We start from the raw sequence: 26,950 nt of genomic DNA, 5'->3' as shown, positions 1-26,950 counted from the left end.
ACACGAGCCTATAACATTTCCGCCTCCATCGGAAAGGCAGCTGCCGCAGCCAGGATTTGATCCCGCGACCTGCGGGTCAGCAGCCGAGTACCTTAGCCACTAAGAAAGAACGAAATAGAAATAAAAAAAGAACGAAGCATTTGCGCGCGCTTTTTTTTCTTCGTGTCATGTGCAGCCGCAACCGATCCTCGCACAGCCCGTATAGAGAATGGTGTGCCAGCGACATTTTCATGAAGCCCCAGACATTTTCAATTTCATTATGGCTTGTGATTAGAGCCATCATTTCATGGCCTCTCGAAGAAGCAGTGCACGTGAAGTGCATTGAAACTTGCACACATAAGGTGCGCAAACTCATGAAGAGGTCGCACAATGTTTAGTTCACATTATTAGCTCAGTTCTTGCAATAACAATGACATATGCGCGCGCTCGCTAGAAATGCGGCAAGAAAGAGCAGTCGTAGCAAACGACGCTGTTTATAACTACCCTCCTGAATCATCTGCGCACGCGCGAGCAGTTACGCTGCGTGGTTGAGGCTCTCGCCGCATCGCAATGCCACGCACTCCGAGAATCTCCTTAAGTGTGAAACAGCCTGTACTGTTTGAAACGGCACATTTGAATGAGGTGGAAATATAATGTTGTCTGTCTTTTGCTTATAAGGCTGGTGTACACTGGTGACTAGCAGCAGTAGCGTTATCATTTGCGACTGCCGACCAAAACGCAACTGGTGTTCACACCGGCAGAGGCTGCATGCGAGAGACCGGAAGTCGCAATAGCGGAGAGTCACGTCCGGATCTCGTTATCAGCGAAAACTATAGAGACCAGCGCCAATAAGCTGATCGCCGCTAGCTGAGTGAGTGAAGCAAATCGAGCACTCCGCATTTCTTGTTTTTTATCAGTTCTCGCCAGCGCAATGAAAAAACAAAGAACAAAAATTGAGCATCGCTTATTGGTTCCAGCAGCTTTGCGACTGCAGTCGCGTGACTGAAAAAACGGTCAGAAAGCGACTAGCCAAAGCAGTCGCTTTGCGACCGTTTGCAACTGTTCGCGACTATTTGCGACCATTCGCAAATGGTCGCACAACCGGTGCTAGTCGCTGGTGTGCACCAGCCTATATTGTCACGGGCTCGTGACAAGGCTGAAGGCAGGAGACTGGGTGGTGAGATCAAACTGTTTATTTTGGCGAAAATGTGCCTGGTAAACGGAAGTTCGAGTTACAGTAGCACACTTGCACTGATAGCGGCGAACGCCGTGTCAGCCGTCGATCAACTGACAAAAGGCGAAGCGTGACGGCATTTATACTCTTGCCATCGAACATTCTCGTGGTAGCGTTAGCAGCGACGTAGATTTCAGAATAATATGCAATGCTCACGAAGTGGGCGTAATCTCAACAAAACAATCTACTGCAGTCCTGAAGCTTCTCGAACACTGTAGGCTTGGTTTGCACTAAGAATCGCGTTCAGCGTAACGGAGTAATAAAAAAACTTGAGGAAGGAACGTGGCGTTGCTCCTCTCCGTAAAAGGCATCGTCCCGATTCTTTAACAGAAGTTGAAAGTGCAGTAATATTGTAAGAAAGCAAAAATAAAAATTGGGAGACCCTCAATTGATTGATATGTGGGGTTTAACGTCCCAAATCTACCATATGATTATGAGAGACGCCGCAGTGGAGAGCTCCGGAAATTTAGACCACCTGGGGTTCTTTAACGTGCACCCAAATCTGAGCACACGGGATTTGGGGGACGCTTAAGCTTCGCCTTTAAGAGTTGAACGCGATAGCGGAATGTGACCCCTAGTGCACCCTTCGACCGCTAAGTGCATACTTATTCATATGTTTTGTCACCTACACAGACACGCACAAAAACACGCACACAGTAAATTGGACCACCAGGTGCTATTATCACCAAATGGGCTCGTTTTCGTCGTGACACCTTTTGAACAAAAAGCGTTAAAAGAATCCTGAAACATATTTTCGAATAACAATAAAATATATTCACTAGAAGAGCCTATTGTCTCACAAATTGAACGCCGCGAAAATTTTGAGAATGTGTCCAGTGCGAGTGGAGTTACAAAGGTTTGACGCATGCTGCAATTGCATTATCTCTTCTCTCGTCTCGACAAAAGCGCTGGAAGCTAAGGAGAGAGAGGTGGCAGGGAAAAGACACTACTGCGCCTCGTGACCTTGAGCACTTTTCTTTCCTTCGAATGCGTGGCTTTTTCCAGTGTGATTGCGCGCACGCGTGGACAAGTAGGGGCCTCCCGTGGCTATCCCGGTAACTTAAGTTTCCGGTTAACCTTGGTTTTGTCAGACATGAGCTGGAAGACTACACGGAGACACCGCCACGTTGTTGCAAATGTCAGCGTTTCAGGCATGTCGCTAAGCATTGTCTTGGAGAACCCAGGTGCAAGCGCAGTGGAGGTCCTCATGAGTTCAAGCCCTGTACAAGTAAAGAAAAACTTGTACACGCTAACTGCAGCAGCGACCATCCAGCTAGCTACGGCCGACGTCTAGCACGCACAGCCGCTCGTCGAAGAAATATTATGTTTGTTCTCGGCCCGAAGACTGTACTCGAACCAACAAACAGAAAAAATACAACCAACGTGTCACAACGTAGTGGCTTAGATAACGACCATGCAGAAACTTTTCCGCGCCTAAAACCTACACGAGACGTAACTGAGCCAACAAAACTGAATACTGTTGCTTAAGAACGTGTCCTAGAGTCCACCAAGCACACCTATGTGGCTGCATTGAACCGACTTAAGGCAACTGAAATCAATCAGAAGGAAAACATCGGGCATGTGATTCGAGCTATGTTCACGGCACTACGCTCACACGTCACAAAGATGCCAGCGAGTTCTACTAAGGATATATTGAAAGCAGTACTGGCACTCGAATCAGTGATACTGTGCTCTGCTTCCACGTATACGCAGTAGAATATTGACAATATCTCGCCAACCTGGCCCATTCCGTTTCTCAAAAGTGCCCTTAATACTGCAATTGAAATGTGCCGGTTTTCTGCAGCATCTGGGTGAACCTAACTTATTCCTGCGAGACATTCTAATACAATTTTTAGCCCTCTCCGAAGCCGGCTTTCCAAATGGAACGATGCTCACAGGATATATCCGACATTGCAATGCGAGCATACCATCCTTCGCAAATAGAAGCGCCACGATATACAAAAGACGGCAAGTGACTCACGTCGCATTGCCAGTGCAATACCTCTGTTAAAACTCACTGGAAGTCACTGCGGTGCAAGTCTGCATAGGAAACTGAAAACTGATTGTATTATTGGCTTAAATAGGTCCACGCAAGAAGGTCTCCATGAAGGCTCTCCTATAGGACACTTGCACTCGGTGCCTCGCTCTTCGAATAGTCTGTGGTGACTTAAACGCACATCACCCACTCTGGGGAACTTCGAGTGCTGACTCCCGAGGCAAGGAACTTTAACGGCAGTGGATGCTGCTGACTTAAGTGGCGAATGATGGCTAACCAACAGTTTTTCGGACACCGGACTCATCAAGTGTGATAGACCTTGTACTACACTCCGCGGACCTTCTGGTATCATCGGCAACGGTCACAGACGGAGACAGAATGGGCAGCGACAATTATTCCCCATATCCATCAATATTATTTGATTTGGGACCCCTTGTCGGCATTTCTGCAATATGACTCACTGAGAGACGTACAGAACAGCACTGGAGGAATCCTCTAGTGAGCTATTGGCAGACAAGTGTCGAAGTAAGCGACGGCTACATCGCTACTGAAATTGCCCGATCATTTCCCTGCTCCTGACTTGCAGTTAAAGAACCTGTGCGCAGCATGTAGAAGAGCGGAGCAGCAGCTCGTGAGGAAAATAGGAAACCTATCGGCTAAAACTGAGTATAATCGCATAAATACTGCCACTTGTCAACACACAAAAACAACCACGCAAAATTCAATCCTGCTTTCTGTGAAAGTGTATCGCCATTCACACCCTTGACAAGGGTATCGAGAGTCATAAACAGTCTTTCTTTAAAGACCCGCTCTCACAGACCATTGGAAGCACTTTCTTTGAAACAAGGTAAAGATTTGCAAACCCTTGAAGAAGATTTCGCAGACGTATACTCAGCTGGCAGATCAGCAAGAGTGGCGCTACCTTTGCAATTTCAAATATCCCGTTCAATGTAAACGCCAGTCACATTTCGAGAGCTGGATATGGCGCTTAACAAATTAAGAAGACGCTGTGCTGTGGGTTGATATGATCAGCAATCAGATGCTGTCAAACCAGCCATATGATTGAAGGCGCGCTCTTTGGGACATAGTTAATCATGTCTGGAGCAGAGGGGAGATTCCATTTGTATAGAAGACAGCATGGCTGGTGCCAGTTCTGAATCTCAGAAAAGACCCTGCGAGCCTCACCTCATATCGACCAGTATCGCTAATATCATGCGCATCATAGTTGATGGGAAAACTCATATTCACAAGACTAAATTGATACCTTGAGCCACAAGGAAGATAGCCCACGTGTATGACGGGATTTCGCCCATGGCTTAGCGCCTAACGACATTGTTTTGAACCTGCTGAGCGTCATCGAGCACCACCGTGTGAATGTCTTCTCTACACTCGCCATCCACATAACGTTGCCGAAGCATATGACTGTGTGCTTCAAACAGGCATCGTGAACGGACTCCAAGCCATGGTTGTTTCGGGAAATGCTCTTTCCCGAAACCGGTGTGCCGAAATCGGAGACCGGTGTGCCGGGTTAAGCTTAGAAATGTCATGAGCGAAGAGGGAAGCGTTTCCCTCGACGTTTCACAAGAGAGTGTTTTATCTCCCTTGCTTTTTAACTCTGCCATCACCAGCCTTCCTGGCACTCTGAAAGTAGCTCTGAAAGCAGTTATAATATCAATCTATGTTCATGAATCAGCATCTGGATCTCAGGGTACCAACACAAACATCTGGCTCGGATAGCACACGGTACCATTTCAATCTTTGAGTGTCACTTGTCGACCCTTGGCCTGTCTCTGTCAGTGGAGAAATATGCTTTCATGCTCTTTCCGGGGGTGTGGCGGAAGTCAACGCACCTGTCGTATAGTATCAGAGGTCATTCCATTCGTCGTGCGACAAGTGTTAGTTTCCTGGGCGTTCCCATCGATGACAAGTAACTATGGAATCGATCGGTTGATGATATTATGGCCACATCCGTGCATAGACTTAACGCTCTTTGTAGTATGGCGGGTGTACGCTCGGGCTAAAATTCTGTGTCGATGCTAAAGCTGAATGATGTGCTCATAAAAAGCCGCATTATTTACCAGCTGCCGCTGATATTGCCATAACCGAGCCAGTTTGAACGCTTGGAGGCAGTGCACAGAAATGGTCTTCGATTGGCGATTGGAGTCCCTCAGGCGACGTCAAACAAGAAAATCAGCGTTGAAGCCGTGTCTCTACCACTCCACCTCCTGGCGTCTCAAGCTTTGTTGACGCAGCTATCAAGACTTGGCGAGTCCTCCACAGGGACTGCGCTTCTCTGGCATCAAAAGGAAGGCCTGACTCACATTTTCACGTGGTGCTTTTCGTGTGGCTTTTCACGTGGTGCACATTTCGACATTTAGGCTTGAAGTTGCCTCATCGGAGCCAAATCGACCCACCGTGGTCTTTTATAGAAATAGCGTGTTACTTGGGGGTCCCTACACTGCCAAGGAAACATACTGTTTCAACTGAAGAAGCGAAGTTTCTGGTGCTAGACCATTTGAGCACCGTTTACCGTGGTCACCTGCAAGTTTACCCTGATGGATCGGTGTGCACATAGATGGATAGCTGCGCAGCGGCTTTTTGCATACCATCCCTGGACGTGTCATAGTGGGGCCGCCTGGGTCGTGTTGTGCCGTCACAACAGTTGAAAGCGCAGCAATCACCGTGGCTTTGCGAAAATTGGAAACGCTTTCTGCACGAGATGTGGTAGTGCGGGCTGATTCATAGTCAGCATCCCTGCGACTGCATCGAGGGATACCCAGAGAAAAATTTACAAGATAATCTGTGGTGCTCATTAAACACCTGATCGGTAAGAACTTCAATGTACATTTCAGTGCATAGGATCCCGCGTTAGAATTGAAGACATTGAAAAAGCTGTTGCCCTTGCACGCGAAGCGCGAGCTTGTATTCCAAAAATATGAACTCCTTGAAATTACTAGAAGAACCAAAATGTTGTACGCAATCCCTTCAGGGTGATCCGCAAGACTCTGCATCACTCATGCGTAATAAACGGGCTTTCGAGAGAACAAGAGACGCTGCTTTATCTCATAAGAATCGACTTCACATACACGCCAGTTTGGTCATTCAAGACTGGGCGAGGCGCTTCCGCGTTTTGTGCTGTTTGTGTTGAAATCCGTGACATCGAACATTTGGCTGTGCCCGCAGTTCGACAGAGAAAGAAAAGAGATGATACCCAGCTTGCATAAAGGTGGTCACGGGACATTGGAAGATGTCATCTTTACTGAAGGACCTACGGCGACGAAGAAGAGCGCACAACGTATCCTGATTACTTTCCTGCTAGACACTAGACTGAGTGTTACTTGGTGACTGACCCCTTTAATTCAAGATATGCTCGGGCAGACTGATTGCTGGCCTTTTAGGCCAGGCTAACACCGCCTTTGCACCACCACCACCACCACCACCACCATTCATCGATGAAAAGTATTTGGCGTTGTGAAGTCGATCAAGGGTGTCGTCTATTTGGGAGAGAATGTATACGTTCTTTCTTGTTATCTTGTTGAGTGGGCGATGGTCAACGCATAAGCGTAATGTTTCATCGTTTTTTTTTCACTAGCACCACAGGTGACATCCATGGACTCTGATGGCTGGACAATGTCATCGCGGAGCATTTCGTCGACCCTTTTCTTTTTGACTTTTCGTTCTCTTGTCGAAACTCTGTGCGGACTCTGACGAAGTGGCCTGGCATTTTTTCTATTACGATTCAATGTTTCGCGATGGGGGTCTGTAGAATTCTCGATGACGATGAAAAGCAGTTCGAGTATTTCAGGAGCAGGTTTTCGAGCTGCTGTTGTTTTTACGTCGGAAGGCTCGGATTAACATCGAACACTGGCTGAAGGCTTTCAGTTGTCGGAGTAGATTTGGCGGAATCGATGAGGGTGAAAGCATTGCTGGCTTCCAGTATCTCTTCGATGCAGACAACCATCGGGCCTTTACTCACGTGCTTGTACTCGTTGCTGATGTTCGTTAACATCACTCTTGCGTTCCCTCTTCGCAGCTCGGCTATTCTTCTGATGACGCAATTTTTGTGGTTGACCATCAGGTGTTGGTCGCCTTCAGCGAAGCCTTGCACGTCTGTTAATTTTTGAGTACCGATGGAAATGCTGACCCTGGAGCGAGGAGGAATGGTGACTTGGTCTTCCAGCACATTCGAGATGTGCCTTCCTGATGATGTGTGCGGCAACAGTGCTTTTTTTGTGGATAGTGTTATTGACTTTGTTCTCAGGTCCATTACCGCACCATGGAGGCTCAAGAAGTCCATTCGAAGAATGACGTCGCTCGAGCAATGCTATCTATGTACGACGCAGCTTACGTGATAAATTCGATTGTTAATGTTCACTCTCGCTGTGCAGATTCCCGCTGGTGTCACTAGGTGACCTACGGCTGTGCGGATTTCAGAGCCTTCCCGAGTGGTTCTAGCGTTTTTCAACTTCGCGGCGAAAGTCCCGCTGATTACGGAATAGTCGGCTCCGGTGTCGACGGGAGCGGGACGGTGTCACCATCGATGAGATTGTTGAGGTCGCTAGTTCGTCCACTGGTGTTGCGGTGGGGTCGTGGCATCGGATCACGGCTACGATGGTTTGCACCACTGTTTCGACGTTGTCTAACCAGGAGTTCTGGTTGCGAATTTGCAACGTTGGGTCTACATTGAGGTGACGGCGGGCTCATGAAGTTTCGTCCTGGCATCGTCGTGGGTGGTGGGGGATGTTCGACAGTTCATCGTGCGGCAACCGCACCTCCATCTGTTGCTGCCCTTAGTCTTCCTGATACGGGCTTTGTGACCAGCCCCGGCTAAGGCCAGTTTACTGACGACAGTGCGGTGATAGGTAGCGGCCAAGTGGAGTTGAACCAGAAGATCCTCGGGGTGTCCTCTGCGTTCCGGTGAGATTGTCAATGATGTCACGTGGTTTTTTACCTCACTGAGAACGCGGCGCGTTGATGGCGATACCATGTATTTTCATATGGTGGCACTGGCAGTGGCGGTTGGTATGACCGGCTACCCCGCATTGGTAGCAGAGAAGCTAGTGGTCGCAGACGCGCCACACGCCGGTTTTTCTCGGCGCATTGCGCTGCTGGTGTCACGTGAAATCACGGCTGCTCGGAGGCAACTGTGTTCGCAGTTGCTGTGTTTGCAGGGGCTGGCCGTTGGAGACGCTCGCCTTCGTACCGAAGGCGGAGGGTAAAATCAGAGGGTAGGGCAGCGCGTTCGTTGCTGACGTTCTAGGCATAATTTTTTAGGAGGCGTTGCTCAGAGATACCAATTGATTTCTCAATCTCCTCTCTGATGATGTCTGCGATCGATGATACTTGAGGCCGGTATGACGGGAACATTCGGCGAAGTTCTTCGCGCAGTACAGCCCGTATGTTCTCGAGCATATTATCGGAGCAAAGTGGTTGTATCTCTCCATAGCCTGGACCCAAGGTTGAACTGTCGTGTGCTCGTTTCGAGGTTTTTTTTCAATAGTTGTCACTTCTGAGACGAATTTTTGGATGCTCTTCGGTGGGTTTCTCATCAATCCCGCGAAGTGCTCCTGTTCGACTCTTCGCATGAGGAAACGAACTTTTTTCTCCTTAGGCTTGTCCGTGTACTTGTGACAGAACAGGCGGGTCATTTCTTCTGAGAAAATGGCAACATTTTTATTTGGTTGCTGCACCCGGGTCTCCAGTTGAGCAGTGGTCCTCTTTTTGCGAGCGATGCTGGCGAACGTTTGCAGAAATGCGCCCCACAAGACATCTCACGTTTGAAGCGCAGATTCCCGATTGTCGAGCCAGGTCCTTGCAGTGTCTATTAGGCAGAAGTACATGCGACGGAGCTTTTCTTCAGTGTCCCAATGGTTGAGAGTGGCCACGTCTCTAGCCATGTCTTTGGGTCTTTGTACGATGACCCGCGGAAAGCTGGTGGCTCCCTGGGTTCATGCACAATGATCGCGGGTGGTGACAGGGCGGTTGTAATTTTGGCCGCAACTGAGGTCATGAACTTAGTCTTCCGCGCCTTCTCTTGTAGAGGTCCGTACTCCGCTGGTAGACCTTGCTGCCGGTGGCTTGTTCACTGCTCCTGTTTGGCATCGGTGTCTTCTCCGTGACGTGGGCTGGGTTCGTGGCTTGACGGGGGCGTCTGGTACATGAACGAAGCAGCACCTCCACCAGATGTCATTGGGTAGTTACGTGGCTGAAGGCAGGAGACTGGATAGTCTAATCAAACTGTTTATTCGGGAGAACCTGTGGCTAGTAAATGGAAAGTGTGGTTACAGTAGCACACTTGCACTTATAGCGGCGAATGCAACGTCGGCTGTTGACCAACTGACAAGCAGCGAAGCGCGATGGCATATACATACTCGCCATTAAACGTTCTAGCGTTATCGCTAGCGGCGACGTAGATTCCAGAATAAGCTAAAATGCTCACGAAGTTTGCGTATTCTTAAGAAACTGACCTACTGAAAACGTGAAGCTTCTCGAACACTGTAGGCGTGATTTGCGCTGAGATTCGCGTACAGCGTAACAGTTTATGAGAAAACTTGAGGGAGGAACGTAGGAATATTTTGCTTTGTTAGTAGACGTATCTGATAGCAGCTAATGTAATCGCTAATTCAGTTCTTCACGCCAGGCTACGCAAATTATCTTCTCATTTTGCACAATGTCCGCCAGAAACTATCATGCCCTCCTAACTCGCGACTGTCATGATAAAAGTCAAGAAGTCTTTTCTTTTTGCAGAATATCTGGTACCTGAAATTTTCCATCTACATACACCAGCTTCTCCGTGCCTCCCCATATTTGAAGTGAGATCACGTTGCCCGTACAGTTATTGACAATGGGAAGGCGAGAAAGGGTGTAAGCGTCTTGAAAATCTTGTCTTCTGTTGTGTGTCACCCCAACATCAAACTTCTGAATTTTCCTTGTCCATCTAGTGACTAGGCCTTTCCTTTGAGCACCATTTGGCAAATAGGTAAGTGCCTCGTGGTCAGTGAACAGGTTGAATTCCATGCCTTCTAGATACGATCGAAAATACATAATCGCTAGTACCGCAGCCCATGCCTCTTTTTAAATCGCGCTGTGTTTTCTTCCAACTTCATGAAAGTATAGGAGTAATATCCTATGACTTGTCGTCTTCCTTTTTTGCTTCCGATTGTGCCTCTTCATTGGTACAGTACAGCACCTGCGACGCAGTTTCATGCTTCTGTTCTGAGTTCAAAAGCAACAGCGAAGTATGGTAGTGTGAGTATTGGGTCCAATGATATGGCTAATACTAAATCTCCATAAGCCATTCAACAATTTTCAGGCCAGATGAAATCTTTGTCTTTGCGAAGCGAATCGTTCAGTGATTTCGCTCGGGCTGCAAAATCTTTTATGTAGTATTGAAAAAGTCCTGCGAGACTAAGAAACACTCTGATTGCATGTATTTTGTCTGGCTTCTTCATAATTCCTACACGTTGTCCTAATTATTTTACATACTCTTTGTAGATCCATCAAAATACGTCCGACTGTAATACTCTGTTTAAAAATTCACATTTTTTAAGGTTCACTTTAAGTTTGGTATGCCTTAATACCATCAAAGCAGATGTCAAGTGCTCTGCGTGTGATGTTTCATCCTTGGAACAGACTATGATGTCGTCTAGGTATAAATTGCAGAATATTTCAAGCAATGTAATTAGAACACTATTCGTCATCATTCGGGACTCTGCCGCACTGTTTAATCTATCCGAAAGGTAAACGATTATTTTTGTACACGTCAAACGGCGTGACAATAGCCATGTGCATTTTGTATTTCTCTTCAAGCGGAATGAGCCAAAATTCTTTGCAGAGGTCTCTACGAGAAAACATTTCCCAGCCTCCGATTTCTTCAAATATTTCATCAATCGTTGGCGTCAGAAAAGGAAATATGTCTTTGTGGCTATTTAAGATTCGGTAATCATCGCGAAGCCTCAAAGATCCGCCTTCTTTCAGAGCGAAAGTAATAGGCGAGCAGAACGTAGACACCGATGGCCGTATTATTCAGGGATCTATCATATTTTGCATTTCAGTTTTCAACCAATGCTTGTTTTCGCGGGACCTGCTGTAAGGCTGTTTTTCTGACCGGCATATCATCTCTCAGCTTAAAGGGAACAGTGATTTTGTTGTAGCCTCTGGATAGTAGCCTAGAAAGACAAGCTCAGAGAATTTCCTGCGTACGTGTTTTTCACACATAACAAGGTAATCCACAGCGTTCAAGGACACGCACGCCTCCTGTGCCACAGTTACCTCATGGTTCCAATAAAGATGGAACTTCAGTGTTTTCATATAGGGTCGAGAATGCAAATATTTGTAGTCGCGCATTTTTACTACAATAGCGTCAAAGTCAGCATTCTGGCCTTGAATAGAGACACTTGTTTTCACCCACTCATCCTGAATTCATCTTGTCTCGTCAAAATTTTGCACTTGTACCGACTTCTCTCAAATAATTTATTTTCTCTTTACAAGTGCCTCATTTATGACAGATACAGACGCCGCACTATCAACTAGTGCATACACATCCTTCACCGTTTACCTTTTATTTGAAATACAGAAGGTTAAAAGCCGTTTAAAACAGTCTCCAATCTCGTCATCAGGTAGGACTGTGTACCCCCCTTTATTCGTTTTTTTGTTTTTTCAACAGCATCTGGATGTGAATACCTGATGTTCTTGGTCGTTATTAGCATCTTAAACTACATTGACCCCTCGGTTTTCATCTTGGCAATTGTCAGGATAGCGTGACCTCCAAGGTGCTCTCTCGCGATGGTAATCTTGCTGACCTGGGTTCTGTGAATTTTAATCAATTGAGAAGTTCCTGAAAGAAGCTCGAAGTTCAATGAAAGTTTTTGACGATTGTATTTGTTTCCTGTCTCTGGAGTTCCTAAGAAGGCCGTCAATAATCAGATGAACTATCGTAGACTCCGGAGGTTCAGGTTTTCCATTTTACGAAGCCACGTTTTCTCACAAAAATACTTTAGAGACTTTCCTGATTAATATTTGTGAAAATTTGCTTGGTCTTATTTTTAATGAGGTTTTTGTCGAAGGCTGCCAAGAAACTCATTTTCCACTCGTCACGCGCGTCGGTGTTGTTTGCTCGTAGCACTTTGGAGCCAGTCTGGTAAAAAACAGACTCATGTTCCCGGTGTGCTCACTGGATTCTTGCCACGAGATGTCCTCGCACGCATGCTCATAGAACTTGATCCTGGAGTTCAGCCTTGTGCTTTCACCATCAAATAGATTAGACTTTGTTATCTCCTTGTTGGTTCTTTGCTGTGCCTGAAGGACGGCAAGAAGGCCGTCCATGAATTGCTGTTTTAGTTCTGCGTGCTGCTGCTGGCGTTGGAGCATTTCCATGAGGCATGAGTTAACGGAACAGTCTTCTTTGGATGGCTAAACCTCTGACGACTTTTTAAAATGTGGCCGCATGACGTATTCTCGAAATTCGGAATACTTAAGTTTTATCTTCACTGATAGTTGGTGGTCGAGCTTTTTCGGCGTCTTTCCGGCTTTCTGAGCGACGAATTCATGCAGTTTTCACCGTTTGGGTATAGTCATACTTTCAGAATATTTATACGCTTCTTCATTCACGTCGCAACTCGAAAAATGCCGCGGGTCATTTGATCTTCGTGATGGAGTTAAAACTATCGACCTATTTGGTTTCTTAATCCCGTCGAAAACTGCGCCAATGCAGCATTCGACGACAAGAGTGCGTAGACCCAAAGTAAAATCTTTTTTTTATTCTTCCTCGTCGTCCCCCCTTTCCCACCAAATCTCCCCTTCGTAGTATCGACCCAGTACATAATTGTCATCTTGTCGGGTATACAGCCTCTAAAGCATTATTAAATGACCTGGTCATACTACACACATGTTTCTTGCGATGTATTCAACCTGTATGCCATAACGCACACACTGCTCCAATATTTGCAAAATATAAAAATTTAGGAACTGCTAGTTGCTACAAATACCGGCTTCTGTCGATTTTAACATTAGAAATACGCTGAGGATGAAGCCTTTTACGCACTTTGGCCACCTTGCAGACTAATCCTGCTAGTCGAGTCACTTGGTATGCAGAGACTTAGCGTGTGCCATATCCTCGCAATAACAAGCAATTTCAAACGCTACATTACCACTTTTCAAGTGCGATAAGCAAATGATGATAACAATTGATAATCTGCGATTATTCTCTAAAACTATTTTAAATTTGATGTCCTGATTGTGTTATTCAAGGTGTTCGGTAGTTCTTGTTACAAGTAATTGGTTTCTTTTGTTCATACACTGCTTTGTTGTGCATGGGTTTGTATGTATTTCAGAGTCGCTAATTTATTATTTGCTTTCATATGGGCCACATGCGCGTTCTCTTTGTATTGTCGCTTTTGAATTCCTGCAATTTGTGTGATTTTGTAACTTTGGGCAGTCAATCTGTGACATGCAGCTTTTTTCCTTTGTACGAAACTACATATCGAATATTTTTATGTACTTGTCACGTGGTTGAATCAATTCTGAATTCTTTGTACGTTGCTGTTACTCACTACAACCTCTTGGGCCCCGTGAGTACTACAATTTGGAATGGCATGCCAAATACCTATGCTTGATCTGTAAGTCATCTCTCCTGCGCGCTGAACTTCTGAGTGATTCGAAGCATGCTGAAATCAATCACTCCAGTACCAAAACCTGATGACCATTCGCTTGTATCCTCGTTTAGGCCCATCTCTTTGCTATGCACTAGTGTCAATGTTCTAGAGCGTATAATATTCAAACACTTGTCCATGTTTGTCGAAAATAATAACATAATCACGCCCCTTCAGCATTACTTTCGCAAAAGGTATGCTACGGTTACCCAGCTTATTGAGACGTTTCATGACCTAGCAGCAGTGATCAATATGAGTGGTCAAGTAGACGTTATATTATTCGATTTTGAGTAAGCTTTCAATCGTGTGAGGCACTAGAAATTACTAATTCAGCTCAAACCAATTCTGAAAATGAGAAATTACTTGCATGGATAACTGCTTATCTTTCAATGAGGAGCCAAAGTGTTGCCACTGATGGTGTCACCTCGAGTTCGGCCCCTGTGAAATCGGGTGTGCCTCAAGGGTCAATTTTAGGGCCGTTGTTTTCTCTGTTATTTGTTAATGATATTGTGCTAAACTTGCCCGTAAAAATAAAGCTTTTCGTGGACGGTTGTATACTAAATCAGGAAATTTATAGTTACAGTGATGAAGAATCTTTAAATACTGCACTAGCAACGCTACAAATGTGGTGTGAAAATTGGCAGATGACAATTATTATAAAAACAGTAGCAATGCGAGTTACGCGTAAGAAACAGCCACTTCTGTTTACCTATCACGTCAATGGTCATGCGTTATCCGAAGTCACTAAACACAAATATTTAGGACTCATACTCACATCAGACTTAAAATGGAATGAATACATAGAATATATTGAAAGAAAGGAAATGAAAAAGCTTGGCTATTTGCGAAGGAGGCTTGTGAATGCCACACCACACATCAAACTTCTCGCGTACAAAACTTGCTTTAGACCAGTATTAGAATATGGAGCTGCAGTGTGCGATCCATTTACTGAGTTCAATATTAAAAAATTAGAAATGGTCCAAAGAATATCTGTCCGATTTGTTTTTAATTGTTATAGTTGGCGTACTTCCCCTTCACCTCTACTAATTAAAGCGGATCTCAAAAAACTACAGGAGAAAAGAAGAACGGAGAGGCTGAAGCATTTTTACCTCATTTTCCACAACGAAATTGGTATCAACAAATCAGTGCACATTAGACAAGTAAGTGAAAATGCTGTGCGCTCGCATCATTCAAAGAAAGTTTTAGAGTACGTAAACCGCACAGACAAAATCAGGTATTAATTTTTTCAAAGAACTACCCGTTAGTGGAATTGCCTATCACACGATACTATACAGTGTCCAACAGTTGATTTATTTCTACGTGCTCTCAATAATCACTAACAGTTTTTTTGTATAGTCATGCAGCCCAGAGTTACGCACTGCTTCCATTTTTTAGTACGTTTCACTCAGCAAAGCTATGCCGTTGTTGTAATATTTTTCTTTAGTTTTTTGTAAATTAATACAAAAGTGTTGAATTGTAACAACTGTCAGTATGCTGTGTGATGACAAGTATTTTTTTCGTAGTAAACATTTCTGTATGCCCATTTCTGCTTAAGACCTGGTAAAAAGGTCAGCAGTTTGTAATGAATAAATAAATAAATCTGGGCCGGGAGGGGAGGGGGGTGACATGGTGCACATGTTATATCGACCCCTTTCATTAAGGTCGTTACTAGTTTTGGAGTTTCTATGTTGAAGAGGTGATTTAGGCCCTTCCCTAATGACCCTGAAGTTACAATAGTGAGCTTTAGCACTTACAAGTAGTGCTGACTGGGCGAGCTGATGCATGATAAAATGATATTGCTTTAGCGAAGGTCTGTTTGACCATGAAGAAAATATGCTTTACAATCAAGAAGGAAAAAGAAAAATACAGGAGAGTGTGAGTGCTAACTTCCAACTCTTGCTTATTGCGTACCCTCCCAACACATAAAGCTTCTTCGACGTGACGCCACACCTTTGACAAAACCGTAAACGTGGGGCGCAGCACACGTTATCAAGGAAACTTAGTTGTGATCTGATCTCAAAGTAAAAATCCTATATCCACGCTTCAGAGCACATGCTCCAGCAAATTGAACTTTTTTAAGATAAGGCCACAGACGGCGTACTCACATACAACTTCGGAAATTTCGCGATAGCGTTCGCCTCAATAATTCTCTGCGTCAACTGGTTATGACTGCGGCCCAAGATGACACACTGGTCAAAGAATGTAGCACTATCGCAAAATGTGCGAAGCTGGGCGTGAGTGCGTAATTTGTGGCCTTATCTGAAAAACAGCTATTTATTGTGGAGCATGTGCTGTAAAGCGTTGATACCGGATTGTTATTTTGGATCTGTTCACAACTAGGTTTCCTTGATAACGCGTACTGCGCCACACGTATAGGGTTTTGTAGTGTGTGCGGCATCACGTGAAGTGGGCTGTATAATGTGTTGTAAGGGTGTGCAATAAACAAGAGTTAGAAGTTAGTGCTCGCACTGTCGTCTGTTTTTTCTCTTCTTGAGTGTATATAATCTCTTCTTCCAGCTCAAACCAAACTGCGCTAGAGCTATATCATTTTTAACACGAAGTTCTTCACTCGCCTATCTCATGGCCTATCCTATACACTCCGTGCACACCGACTAGCGTTATATTTCGCTGCCGTCAGAGCAGACAGTGCTTAAGAGCCCTAACAGAACTGAATGCTTTCCCAACGCCCACTAGCACGTAGCTTATCGGGATCATGAACTGCTGCGTAACCGATTGTACCAACAAGTACACGTCGTGTCCTGCGGGAACGAGGTTTCACAGTTTCTCGACTCGTTCCTGCTTTATTTGGCAGAACATTAAGTGGGTGGCCGCTTTGCGACGTAGAATTGTTTGTTCCCACTCCCTCTGCCATGTCGCGTTCTTATGCTGCATGCTTGAATTTGCCTGAGACACAGTCTTAGCAGGCGCTATGATTTTGAGGGATGTTCCTACTGTCGTAGCGCTGCAGAGAAAAGAAGCGTATATGCGAGGCATTTCAATTCAGCAAAAGGCTGATGGAACGTTTTAATGGGCTCTAATATTTATCAACTCGCACTTTATTCTCCGCAGTTTCAGGGGATTCAATTCGAAATCAATTAGTGTTTTGTCGAGTTGATTGACAATCCATTAAGAAGCGAACTGAATTACGAAGCATACTACCGTAAACACAACTAGCCGCGCAGCAGTGCTAAGTGCAACTGGTAGTGTCAAACTAAGACGTTGTTTGTTTGGTTGATCCTTATGAAGCTGGCGCAACCCACCATGGGGGATCAGCCATGAAATGGGCAGTACCTTATTATATAAAAGAATTTTTTCATATTCTCAACATGTATAGACTTAGGATAGTTTTAGAAATAACCAATTAGCCTAATTCACGAAAAAAACTAATGTTGTTGACGAATAAGCTTGCTTAGGATAACCTTAGTATTCAATTAGTTTCGTCTCACGTATATAGTAAATCGCATACGGCGTCGCTTAACACTCCTCTGGCTACAACCGAGTGCTGTAGCCCCAAAGTAAAGAACTGCGGGAAGTTATGTAACGAATATCATTTTTTGCAATGGTTCATGTAAAAGTATTTTTTATTCAGAAACAATCTATATGCTTGCAAGATATGGTTCAGGGTGGAGAAGCTTTGCGAGTGCTGTAGCGATAGATGTGCATAATTGTTTCGAAAACGCACATTAACAACGCAAGAAGTTGTATTGACTGAGAGAGACTTGATGATGGCCGAAGGTGAGCGTGCTATGGTCACCGCCACTTAAGAAAGTGAAGCGAAAGACGAAACAGTGCTTCGGCCTCGGCTATGGCTGAAATCGCAGCACGCGTTCTCTTTCTAGCCATCACATGAAGCTCTTAGCAGGGACTGCCCCAGCGGCGAAGTAGAAACTATGACCATAATGAGCGACGATGATGCCGCGACAATTTCAAGCAAAGCACTTTGCAAGACTCTGTGGCTGAGAACTGCCGTAGCACTAAGCCGCAACAAACGAGCAGGCCCCCGACCACTCACCATGATTTGAACGGTGAGTAACCGTGGAGCCATCAGTATTTCTTAATGCTCTCAGTATTTTGAAACGTCGCGGGAAGTGGGGACGCACCAATATTACTATAAGTGTAAAACAACCACAAAGCACGCTTTCATTACACACACTATGCAAACGCCATTAACCATCAGCAGTGTCAACAAACAGCAAGGCGCTCACTAACACGTAAAACGTGGCCGCTGTCGTGCATATTTTACAATTTATTTATGGTTACATTGTATAGGAATGTCTCTCTACGATATCTCTAAATTCTGCTCAAGGCATGGTAATGTGCTGCCCATGGGAGCTTATGGCGCCATAGATATCAAAGCAATCAGGCGCTCCAGTCTGCTAAGGCTCTCAATGTTGTGCGCCCGCCGCACCACAAGTGGTGCTGCACGTGGCTTTGAAGTTGCCCCCTAAACGTCCTTATCGGTGCGTATAGAATAGCTTGAGAATGTTGCAATTGAAACTACTTCTTCGCCTTTCACCCTCCTTTTGATAGCCTCTTGGGATCGAACTGAATTTAAGTCACCGATGACGATAATGAGCTGGCACTTTACTGCGGAAGTAACGTGCACCTGACTACTGACTAGATAAGCCTACTTCTTCGTTTCCTCTGTCCCTTTTCCGAAACTACTTGCTGTAGGATAGGACCTGTGAACATGGTACCTCTCTTTGTCACTCCTCGTGCTGCTTTTACTTCGCCGGCATAGGCGTTCAACGCTCCGTCATCGCTAACACCCACCTCTTTTTTTTTTTCACCTCGATGACCTTCGACAGCCTCTCGTCGGCTGGCCGAAGCCTTTTCCCACAGCGCCTTTGTTTTCTTTCGCGCTGTCGCTGACGCAATCTTGAGCGAGCTCAGCGGCTCTCTTCATGAGCTCTCTGGCCAGTCCTAATATATATATATATATATATATATATATATATATATATATATATATATATATATATATATATATATATATATATATATATATATATATATATTGATATTCGCTTCCTACTCAGATTGTCTACACGTGGCGTCAGCTTCCGCTTACTCATCCACATAAACTTCATTTTCTAACCTACGTCAGATCGTTGTAATTTTAATACACCGAACAAACTTTCTTGACTTCGGACTGTGGCGGCACTCGCCATCTATATTTTGTTGTGGAAAGTGACACCATGTCAAGTAATGTGACGACGAAGGCCGTTCGCTTTTGTTTCGATTGAAACGGCATGTAGCATGCAATATTTGTATAGTGGTAAATTGGTCATACGAGTGAATGCTTAACACTGTAAAAACCCTTTTTATACGTTCTTAGAAAGAACGAATTTCTTATTTTAAAGGACGTATTCTCAGACAATAAATGTGACGATTATTATGTCAACGCGGCAATTGCACGCCAGCAAGTAAAGGTCGAAACGCTCGGGAAATATTCAGTGAGCCAGGAATGCGACAAGCGGCGGACGCTGGCTTTGCTGTAGAACGCGTCATGCATGGAAGCCGAGAAGTGTCCCCCCGCCTTACGACATGTCTGTGGTGCTGTAGGATTGTCTGCGACCTGGCGTACGTGGTCCGTCATAACCATCCTAACGACACCATCAAAAGAGCGGTAGCGAGGTACTGTATGAAGGCCAATATGAGGTGACATTTCCGGTATGTCTTTATCAGACGCACGCACTGATTGGACGTGGTCTTTAACGTAATAGGGTGAGTGAAATGTGAGAGGGAACATTTTCCTTCGTCATCTGCTCAAGTTATGAACTTCAAGTACTCATAATTTTACTTTTCCTGCACCAATTGGCATCATAATTGCTGCATATCTCAGCACACATGACTACGCACGTTCCGGTGCTAAATAGGGGGGGGGGGGGTCACAAAGATGCCGCAGAGCTCCTATAATGGTCTTTTTGTCTAAGGCTAAACCAGTTCACTGCTGTCCACGTGTTAAAAAATGCCACAGTTTTGCCAAAAGGGCAAAGCAATGATTGCGATAGCAACATATTCAAGTGTTTTACGAGGCAAGGCTAGCATTTTCAGGATTAATAGTAATTGTCGTGAAGAAGCACTTGCTAAGTAACCAAGTTTGCTGCGGCGCGGCTATGGTGACATATTACAATTGTTATACGAAGTGGGGCTGGCAGCCAACTTATTTCCATCCGATCTCACGTGTGTTTACAAAACGTTGGTGTAAGAAAACACGACCGCTCCAGGTAGAATCGTGGCCCTGGTTTTTCGTGTTGACCGCGCAACCACTAGAAGCTGCCGCCTTCTGTGGGGACAAAAATCGAAGGTCGTAAGCTCGATTCCTTCTCAAGGCTGGTTAATTTTTATTTATTTATTTAGTTATACAATACTGCAGACCCCATTTGGGTTCAAGCAGGAGGGCAAATACATGAATATAAATATATATATGTATATATATATATGTATATGTATATATACATGAACAGCAATAAAAAAAATGAAAGGAGGAAGTCACAACTAAGTAAGATGTACACTGAAGAAATACGAAAAACATAATCAATGAAAACAACGTCAGAAACAAATAACACAAGTAAGAACACATTGCATGCGCATAAACATTTGCCTATACCCACTCAAGACACTTGAAATACAAAAAAAAGAATTGAAATACAAAAAAAGGAACACTAAAAATAAGAACTGAAAAATTTATCAACATGAAAATAGTAAAACATCAAGTAGATATATGTTCAATGGAATCTGCGCTTATTAGTTACGATAAAGGCAGATTATTCCGATTGTTTATAGTGTGCGGAAAGAAGGAATATTTGAAAAGGTTAGTTTTGGTCTTATATGGTGTTAAAGAAAATTCGTGTCGATGCCGTGTTCGACGTGCTGCAAGTGGTGTCACATACGCGTGTGGGTTCAAAGAGAAAGAGTTGTTTTTCAGATGGTAGAGAAATTTTAGCCTGTGTATTTTCATTTGAAGCTGAAGTGTCTGGATATTATGTTGTTTCGTTAGGAGAGTCAGTTAGTCTATATTTAGAAAAAATGAACCTAACTGCTCGGCGTTGAATCATCTCTAGAGCGTTTATGTTAGTTTTTGTGTAGGGATCCCATACGATGCTTGCATATTCTAGTTTCGGGCGAATGAAACCCACTATTCTCCACTATTTTTTCTTATTTACATAACACTTGTTCTAACAACTTCCCTTATACATTCCTTGACATTATTGTCGGTTAGATCTCATTAATATTGTGTCAAAACACGGAAAAACGAGCCCTTAGGTATACACTTCTTTCGCCTATATATATATATATATATATATATATATATATATATATATATATATATATATATATATATACACGTCCACGACAATGGTGGTGACGGCTAAAACCAGCCGAGCCTGACCATATAATTGCTATCGCAATGAAATTGTCATACCAGATAAGCAAAAGACACAGCGTAATAAACCTACTGTGCTAAACCAAATGTCACCACAAAAGTCTTCGAGTGTGCTGAACTTTGAAACACATGTTCACACACATTGTCGGTTTAAGTTCACATTTGAGCCACATAGAAACAACTGGTCACGCGAAATGACTTCGCCCAACAACACAAAAACTACATAAACCTAATCTGAAATTTTGTATATGTATATGTCACATTTTCCGCGAAAAAACTTAGCTATGTTTGCCCCGTGCTTGAGCGTATTTACAACAAAGGAAAGCATAGCTCGGCTAGGAAATGTGACTTGAGCTACAGTATTAAGTATAAAAAACGCAGCAAGAAAGATGGTGCACACCATTTGCCAATGTTATTTAGTCACCATATGTCGGACAGTCTCAATGGTTTGTAGATTCTCGACTTAGTGAACACCATACTTCACCTAAAGGTAGGCCTAATAGCCACGTGTCCTTTCACTGCGCAGAATGCAAATGTACCTCATGCTCTGATAAAGCTACTTTTTTTCTCCTCTCAGATATTTTTAAATGCGATAGCCTTTCTTGGGGTACTACGCCGCAAAATTTTTGTCTGTCTGTCTGTAAATTTCTTCGTTCGTCCGCCGTAATGATACCTCAAACGGCTCGAATTGATACCCAAAACAGCCAATTCAATTCCCAGCACCAACAATTCCAAGTTTCAGCGTTCATACTTGTGCGATTTTCAATTAAAATCAATTATTGCGCATATTTGAGGCACTATAACAACCCGTCATTATTGTCACGCACAGTTGAAAAGTAGACTTTAATAAAATAGCTAAAACGGGTGAACTTGCGGCCCACAAACACACAAGTGAGAGAAAACGTTTATGTCCAGTAAACCTTCACTTTTAAGTTCAGCACCTCGTCTTCTTTTATCCCGCACAGCTCGCACGTGCGTGAGTTGTCAATGTCTATCCTGGTAGTCCCCGTTGACGCTTCGCTTGCTCTGTTTCGCAAGTACACCACAGGCAACTTTGAGGGCGTAGCAAACGGCTAGCGCGCAAACTTTAATTGTATTTTGCGTCAATATTTCGTATGTGTAGCTTTACACTAAAGAAATCACACATAAGTAATTCTAGAGACCGTACAGTTCATCACGCTGCGCTGAGAATGCAACGCTATGCACAAAACGGCAAGTGTTTCCAACGCTTTGCTCGGACGGCATGGTAGTGGCACCTCCCTGTCGCTTTGCGTTCTACACCGAATCGCCTCAGAGACCGGCGCGCACGCTTTCCTTAGTTTTCAAAGGTAACTGCCAGATAGCGCTTGTGTCAAACGTGCCTCGATGTGCACGTTCGCCTTCGCTACACGCATTGAGACACTCCAACGCAGCGCCTCCAGAATACAATTCACCATTTTTTCCGTGCAGAACATAAAGTAAACCTTTTGTTCACTCTCTTCAGATGCAAACATCGTCTTTCATCCAAATTTGCAGTGAAGCATGCAGATACAGGACCAATATTTTTATAGAACAGCCGTTCGCTAAAGCGTTCCTCGTAATCCTTTGATGGGTTTAAGACGTTAAATTCTGACAAATATTAGTTAATAATAATAATAATAATAATAATAATAATAATAATAATAATAATAATAATAATAATAATAATAATAATAATAATAATAATAATAATAATAATAATAATAATAATAATAATAATAATAATAATAAGAAATTATTATTATTATTATTATAATAATAATAATGCCTGGTATAAAAAGCACAGCGACGACCTAATAAATAAGAGACGGGCGGCAGCTATTTAATGCAGCAGTGACGATGTTGTTACGTAGCGAAATTCGCTGCCAGCCGCACGCAGATTGGTTCTTCGTCAACGCTGGCGCTGTAGATATCTTTAATGTCCTGAAGTAGACGTTTTTACTATAGTCTAGGCCGCCATCAACGATAGCGGTGACGCTAAGTGATGCCGGTGTAAAAAACATCATAAGAATGCCGGCAAAAACGCTGCTTGTACGCTCTAAAGACGCTCTACATAAGGCGAGCGTAGTTACGTGTAGATGCACTTGGAAATTGTGTAGTTATTCAATTGCGTGATCAAAATAATAACTAGAAATCATAAAAAGGGTATTGACTTTGTTATCGTCTCTTTATAACAGGAAACAGCCCGGACAAACGAGGCAAAGCAAAAAAATACAGAGAGGACTTGCCACTGGCCTATGACCAGAACGCTTGTTTTGTACAATATACATGCTTTTCTTAAAGTAAAAAAAGCAAATATGCTGAAAAAAGGGAAGCTCCACGCATGCGTGCTTTCTATTTGATGAAAATGCATTGTCCAAATGCTAATGTAATTACTACCTATGTCAGTTTATGCAGTGCGAGACACACTACACACGATAGTTCAATGGAATAAGTTTGACGCGCTTCGAAGTTTTTGCGGACACGGCAATCATGATATCTGCGCAACACACGCGTATGCACAAAACTAGGAGTGGAGGCACACTCCGCGCACTGTAAGCATCAAATAAACACTCATGTTGCCAGCCAGCACCGAGTCCTTTCTGTCTTGTCTCGTGTGCTCACGCGTTTTACCATGAAAACAAAATATTAATACCGTGGCATGGACCCATGCTTGAATTATACACAACTATCAAGGTATATTATCTACAAGTAAAGTATGCGTTCGTCAAAAATGTTGCATTGATCCTTTAACGCAGGCAACGCCGAATTCAAGAGTTACTGTCATGCTTGTTGCTTGCTGATATGAAAATTAACAGTAAGAAATTTTATGTAAACAAAACACACTTCATGATCGATCATGGCGGAGAATTAAGTTGCGTGACGAAGTGAGCAACAGAGATACTTGGACGGTGTATACAGCAATAAGTTTATATTGCTAGAGGCTTTTCCTTAAGGGCACATAAAACTGATGCGATGACACTTCGTCATCGCATCAGTTGCTGCAAAACACGGCAATTGAAGCTGCAAAATGCTGCAAAACACCGCAATTGAAGCAACAATAGGGCCACAGTGAAAAAACGAATGCATACCTGTTCTCAGGGGAGCTTGGCATATAAAAGGAAGCTTTCGACTGGGATCTTCGAGAGAAAATCGCATCGAGAGACCCCTTTGGAGGAAATATCGATCGACGAAGAGTGTGCCTGCGCTGTGCCTGTAGTCCGTCCGGGGGTGCCAGGCGAAGTCGTGCAACAGCTCACCGGTCTCCCACTTGTAGATACCGCTCGTCGACCTCTGAAGTCCAATCCAGAAGCGGTCAAACTGGCGTTGAACTGCCGAAAGATGTTAAAATTATGTTTTGTTCTCTTTGCTGACTCGAGTACCTAACTGGCTGTTGTGAATGCAGCTAGAACTAGTATGTGATCTTTTCATGGCGGCGGGTATATGCCGGGTGAGGAGAGTTGCATCGCCTGATACGCACCACCGCTAAATAAATATATGCGATGTCCTATAGTATATAATTCAGTTGATTCAACCAAAGCACGCTCAAATATTTCGCTCTCTTGTACCGTTATAAGGCCCCTTCTCTGGTGTTTCCTAATGCACCTGTTGAACATGTGTGTTCAGTGACCTATTACTGAGTTAAAGTTAGCTTCATTATATTACAGAAACTCTGCACCGGCTGGCTTGGAAGCACTATTCCTTATATAATTGCATATAACATGTAACCTGCTTACTTCATCGTCACTTGGGCCATGTGCTGTGCCATGTGTGTCCTTGCATTCAGTGTTCTTCTGACCTCCCAATATTCTGACCTCAACCGGGTATAGTACGTATCTAGGAATGAGTCCCTATTCTAGTGTTATGAATATTTAGACAACTACTAAAGCATTTGAATCCAATTCGTAAAGAAATTAAAAATTTCATAGTATCAAACTCTAGAAAATGTGCGAGTGTAAATATTTTTACTGCGTGTAATCTCCTCAAAAATGGTTTTACTGCTGTGCAATGCCTTGATGTGGTGAAGCCACACCTCTAGGGAAGATCACACTAGCCCGAGGCCTCACACGAAGGTGCGATGTAGCAGTGCTGCTTCCTGGTCGAGTTGGAAATTCATAGCTTACACGCATTGCAATCGCTGTGGTTCTCCACCTATGTATTCAATATGTATAATGATCAGGCGGCACAAAAATAAGTGTACTCGTGAAATCATCGAAGCAAAGACCATAATCATTGAAGAAGATAATTGTGTAAGCTCACCGTCGTTAATGTTATCAGAGAAAGAAATGCTGTTCTTGAATTCATCAATGTGCTGAAAATATCACGTGGTCAAGAATGTGCAAATGAAGAGCGAATTTTCAATAAAAAACTAGTTGCTAGATTGGCGCCCCATCCTGTCTCCCTCTTTTCTTTTCTTGACTGGGTTGCGCCACAAATAATATATAGTGCGATGTAGGGTACACATGAAGTTTAAATTTACGTATTTCCTGTAGGTAGAATATTGTTTATGTTCAAGCCTGAACACCATGATATGCAGGCCCAAATGTGTTACGTAGAGTCCAAGTTTATACTATAGCAGGTTGCAACTTCACGCGCTGCTCAATTCCAGCAGACTCATTCTATTCTTGCCTGGTTGACCAACAGGTTAAGAATGAGTTTGTTACGGCAATAAAGCCTTTAAATCATCTACCGAAGGAGTCACTCTCTTCAAATTGGCACCGGAAACCCGCCAAAAGTAATCGAACTACGGCATCTACAGCAACCGAGGGCAGAGAAGTGTCTTGTTACGATCTCGACTTACCAGTCATTCGGGCTGCTACGTCTCAACCAAGCACCATCACGGACTTACGTAAAGCCAAGGGCAAAGCTCGTCCCATCATTTCAACGAAGCTCGCAAGTGAATCCGAGGCGATTATTTCAAACTGCGAAGGAAGCTTGAATGATCTTCATGTACTCGCATATTTATTTCAAGGTAATACAGGCCAGCTGAAATCTCTTGACTGAGCGACAGAGCCGTATTAATGAGCCATGATAGTGAGCTAGAATTCGTTCTGGCTTCCGAGTACATAGGCAAGGCTGTTACTTATTCGTCCAAACTGAAGTATCGGGTCCTGCAGTTGCATCCATTGGCAGAACATGCACCGGGAAACCTAGCTGTTACCACGACGGATGCCCCGACCGCTAGTCATAGCATGAGGCTTCCCTGAGTATAACAGCTGTATTATTAACAGAACGCCTCACAACTGGCCTTCATTTTCGGGACAGCTTCAAAACGTCGTTCACGAAAAACCCATTTTCAAGAATGTAGACACGTTTGCCTTTGAGATCAACACTGAAAGGCCCCACCGCTGCAGCTATCGCTGAATTACTTGCTGGTTCGAGGTGTTATGATGACGCACAGTTCATCCTCGTTGCATGGTTCACTAAGGAAGCCGTCATCGTCAAAAACCAGGTTAAGCATCTCATCGACTCACAAACCATTCGGTCAACAGCAAAGTGCGTCACTTGTATGGCAGTATTCGTGGTGTGCGGGCGTAGAATATGATAAAGGAGTTGTTTTCGACATTTTTGTGACCGATCAACATCAGAAGTTTACCGCGAGAGCTGGCTACCCCAGTACTACAGGCGTGGCGTACACGTCCACCAACACTTGTCACCTTAAGGGTACAACGGCGTGAGTGAGCAGACGTCTTCTGCATTGCAGA

General features: G+C 44.0%; 1 protein-coding gene across 1 annotated transcript in view; it reads right to left on the bottom strand.

The window, feature by feature from the left end:
* Positions 1–26,950, bottom strand: part of LOC119161814 (uncharacterized) — a 477,337-nt gene that overhangs the window by 171,188 nt on the left and 279,199 nt on the right. The window contains exon 15 of the mRNA XM_037414326.2: positions 24,338–24,577. Within this exon, the coding sequence (XP_037270223.1) occupies positions 24,338–24,577 (240 nt within the window). The remainder of the gene's footprint in view (positions 1–24,337; positions 24,578–26,950) is intronic.

The sequence above is a fragment of the Rhipicephalus microplus genome, chromosome X (assembly GCF_043290135.1).
Source record: "Rhipicephalus microplus isolate Deutch F79 chromosome X, USDA_Rmic, whole genome shotgun sequence".
In the NCBI taxonomy this organism is placed as follows: Eukaryota; Metazoa; Arthropoda; class Arachnida; order Ixodida; family Ixodidae; genus Rhipicephalus; species Rhipicephalus microplus.
Note: the sequence above shows the minus strand (reverse complement) of the source record. Positions and strands in the feature narration are given on the sequence as shown.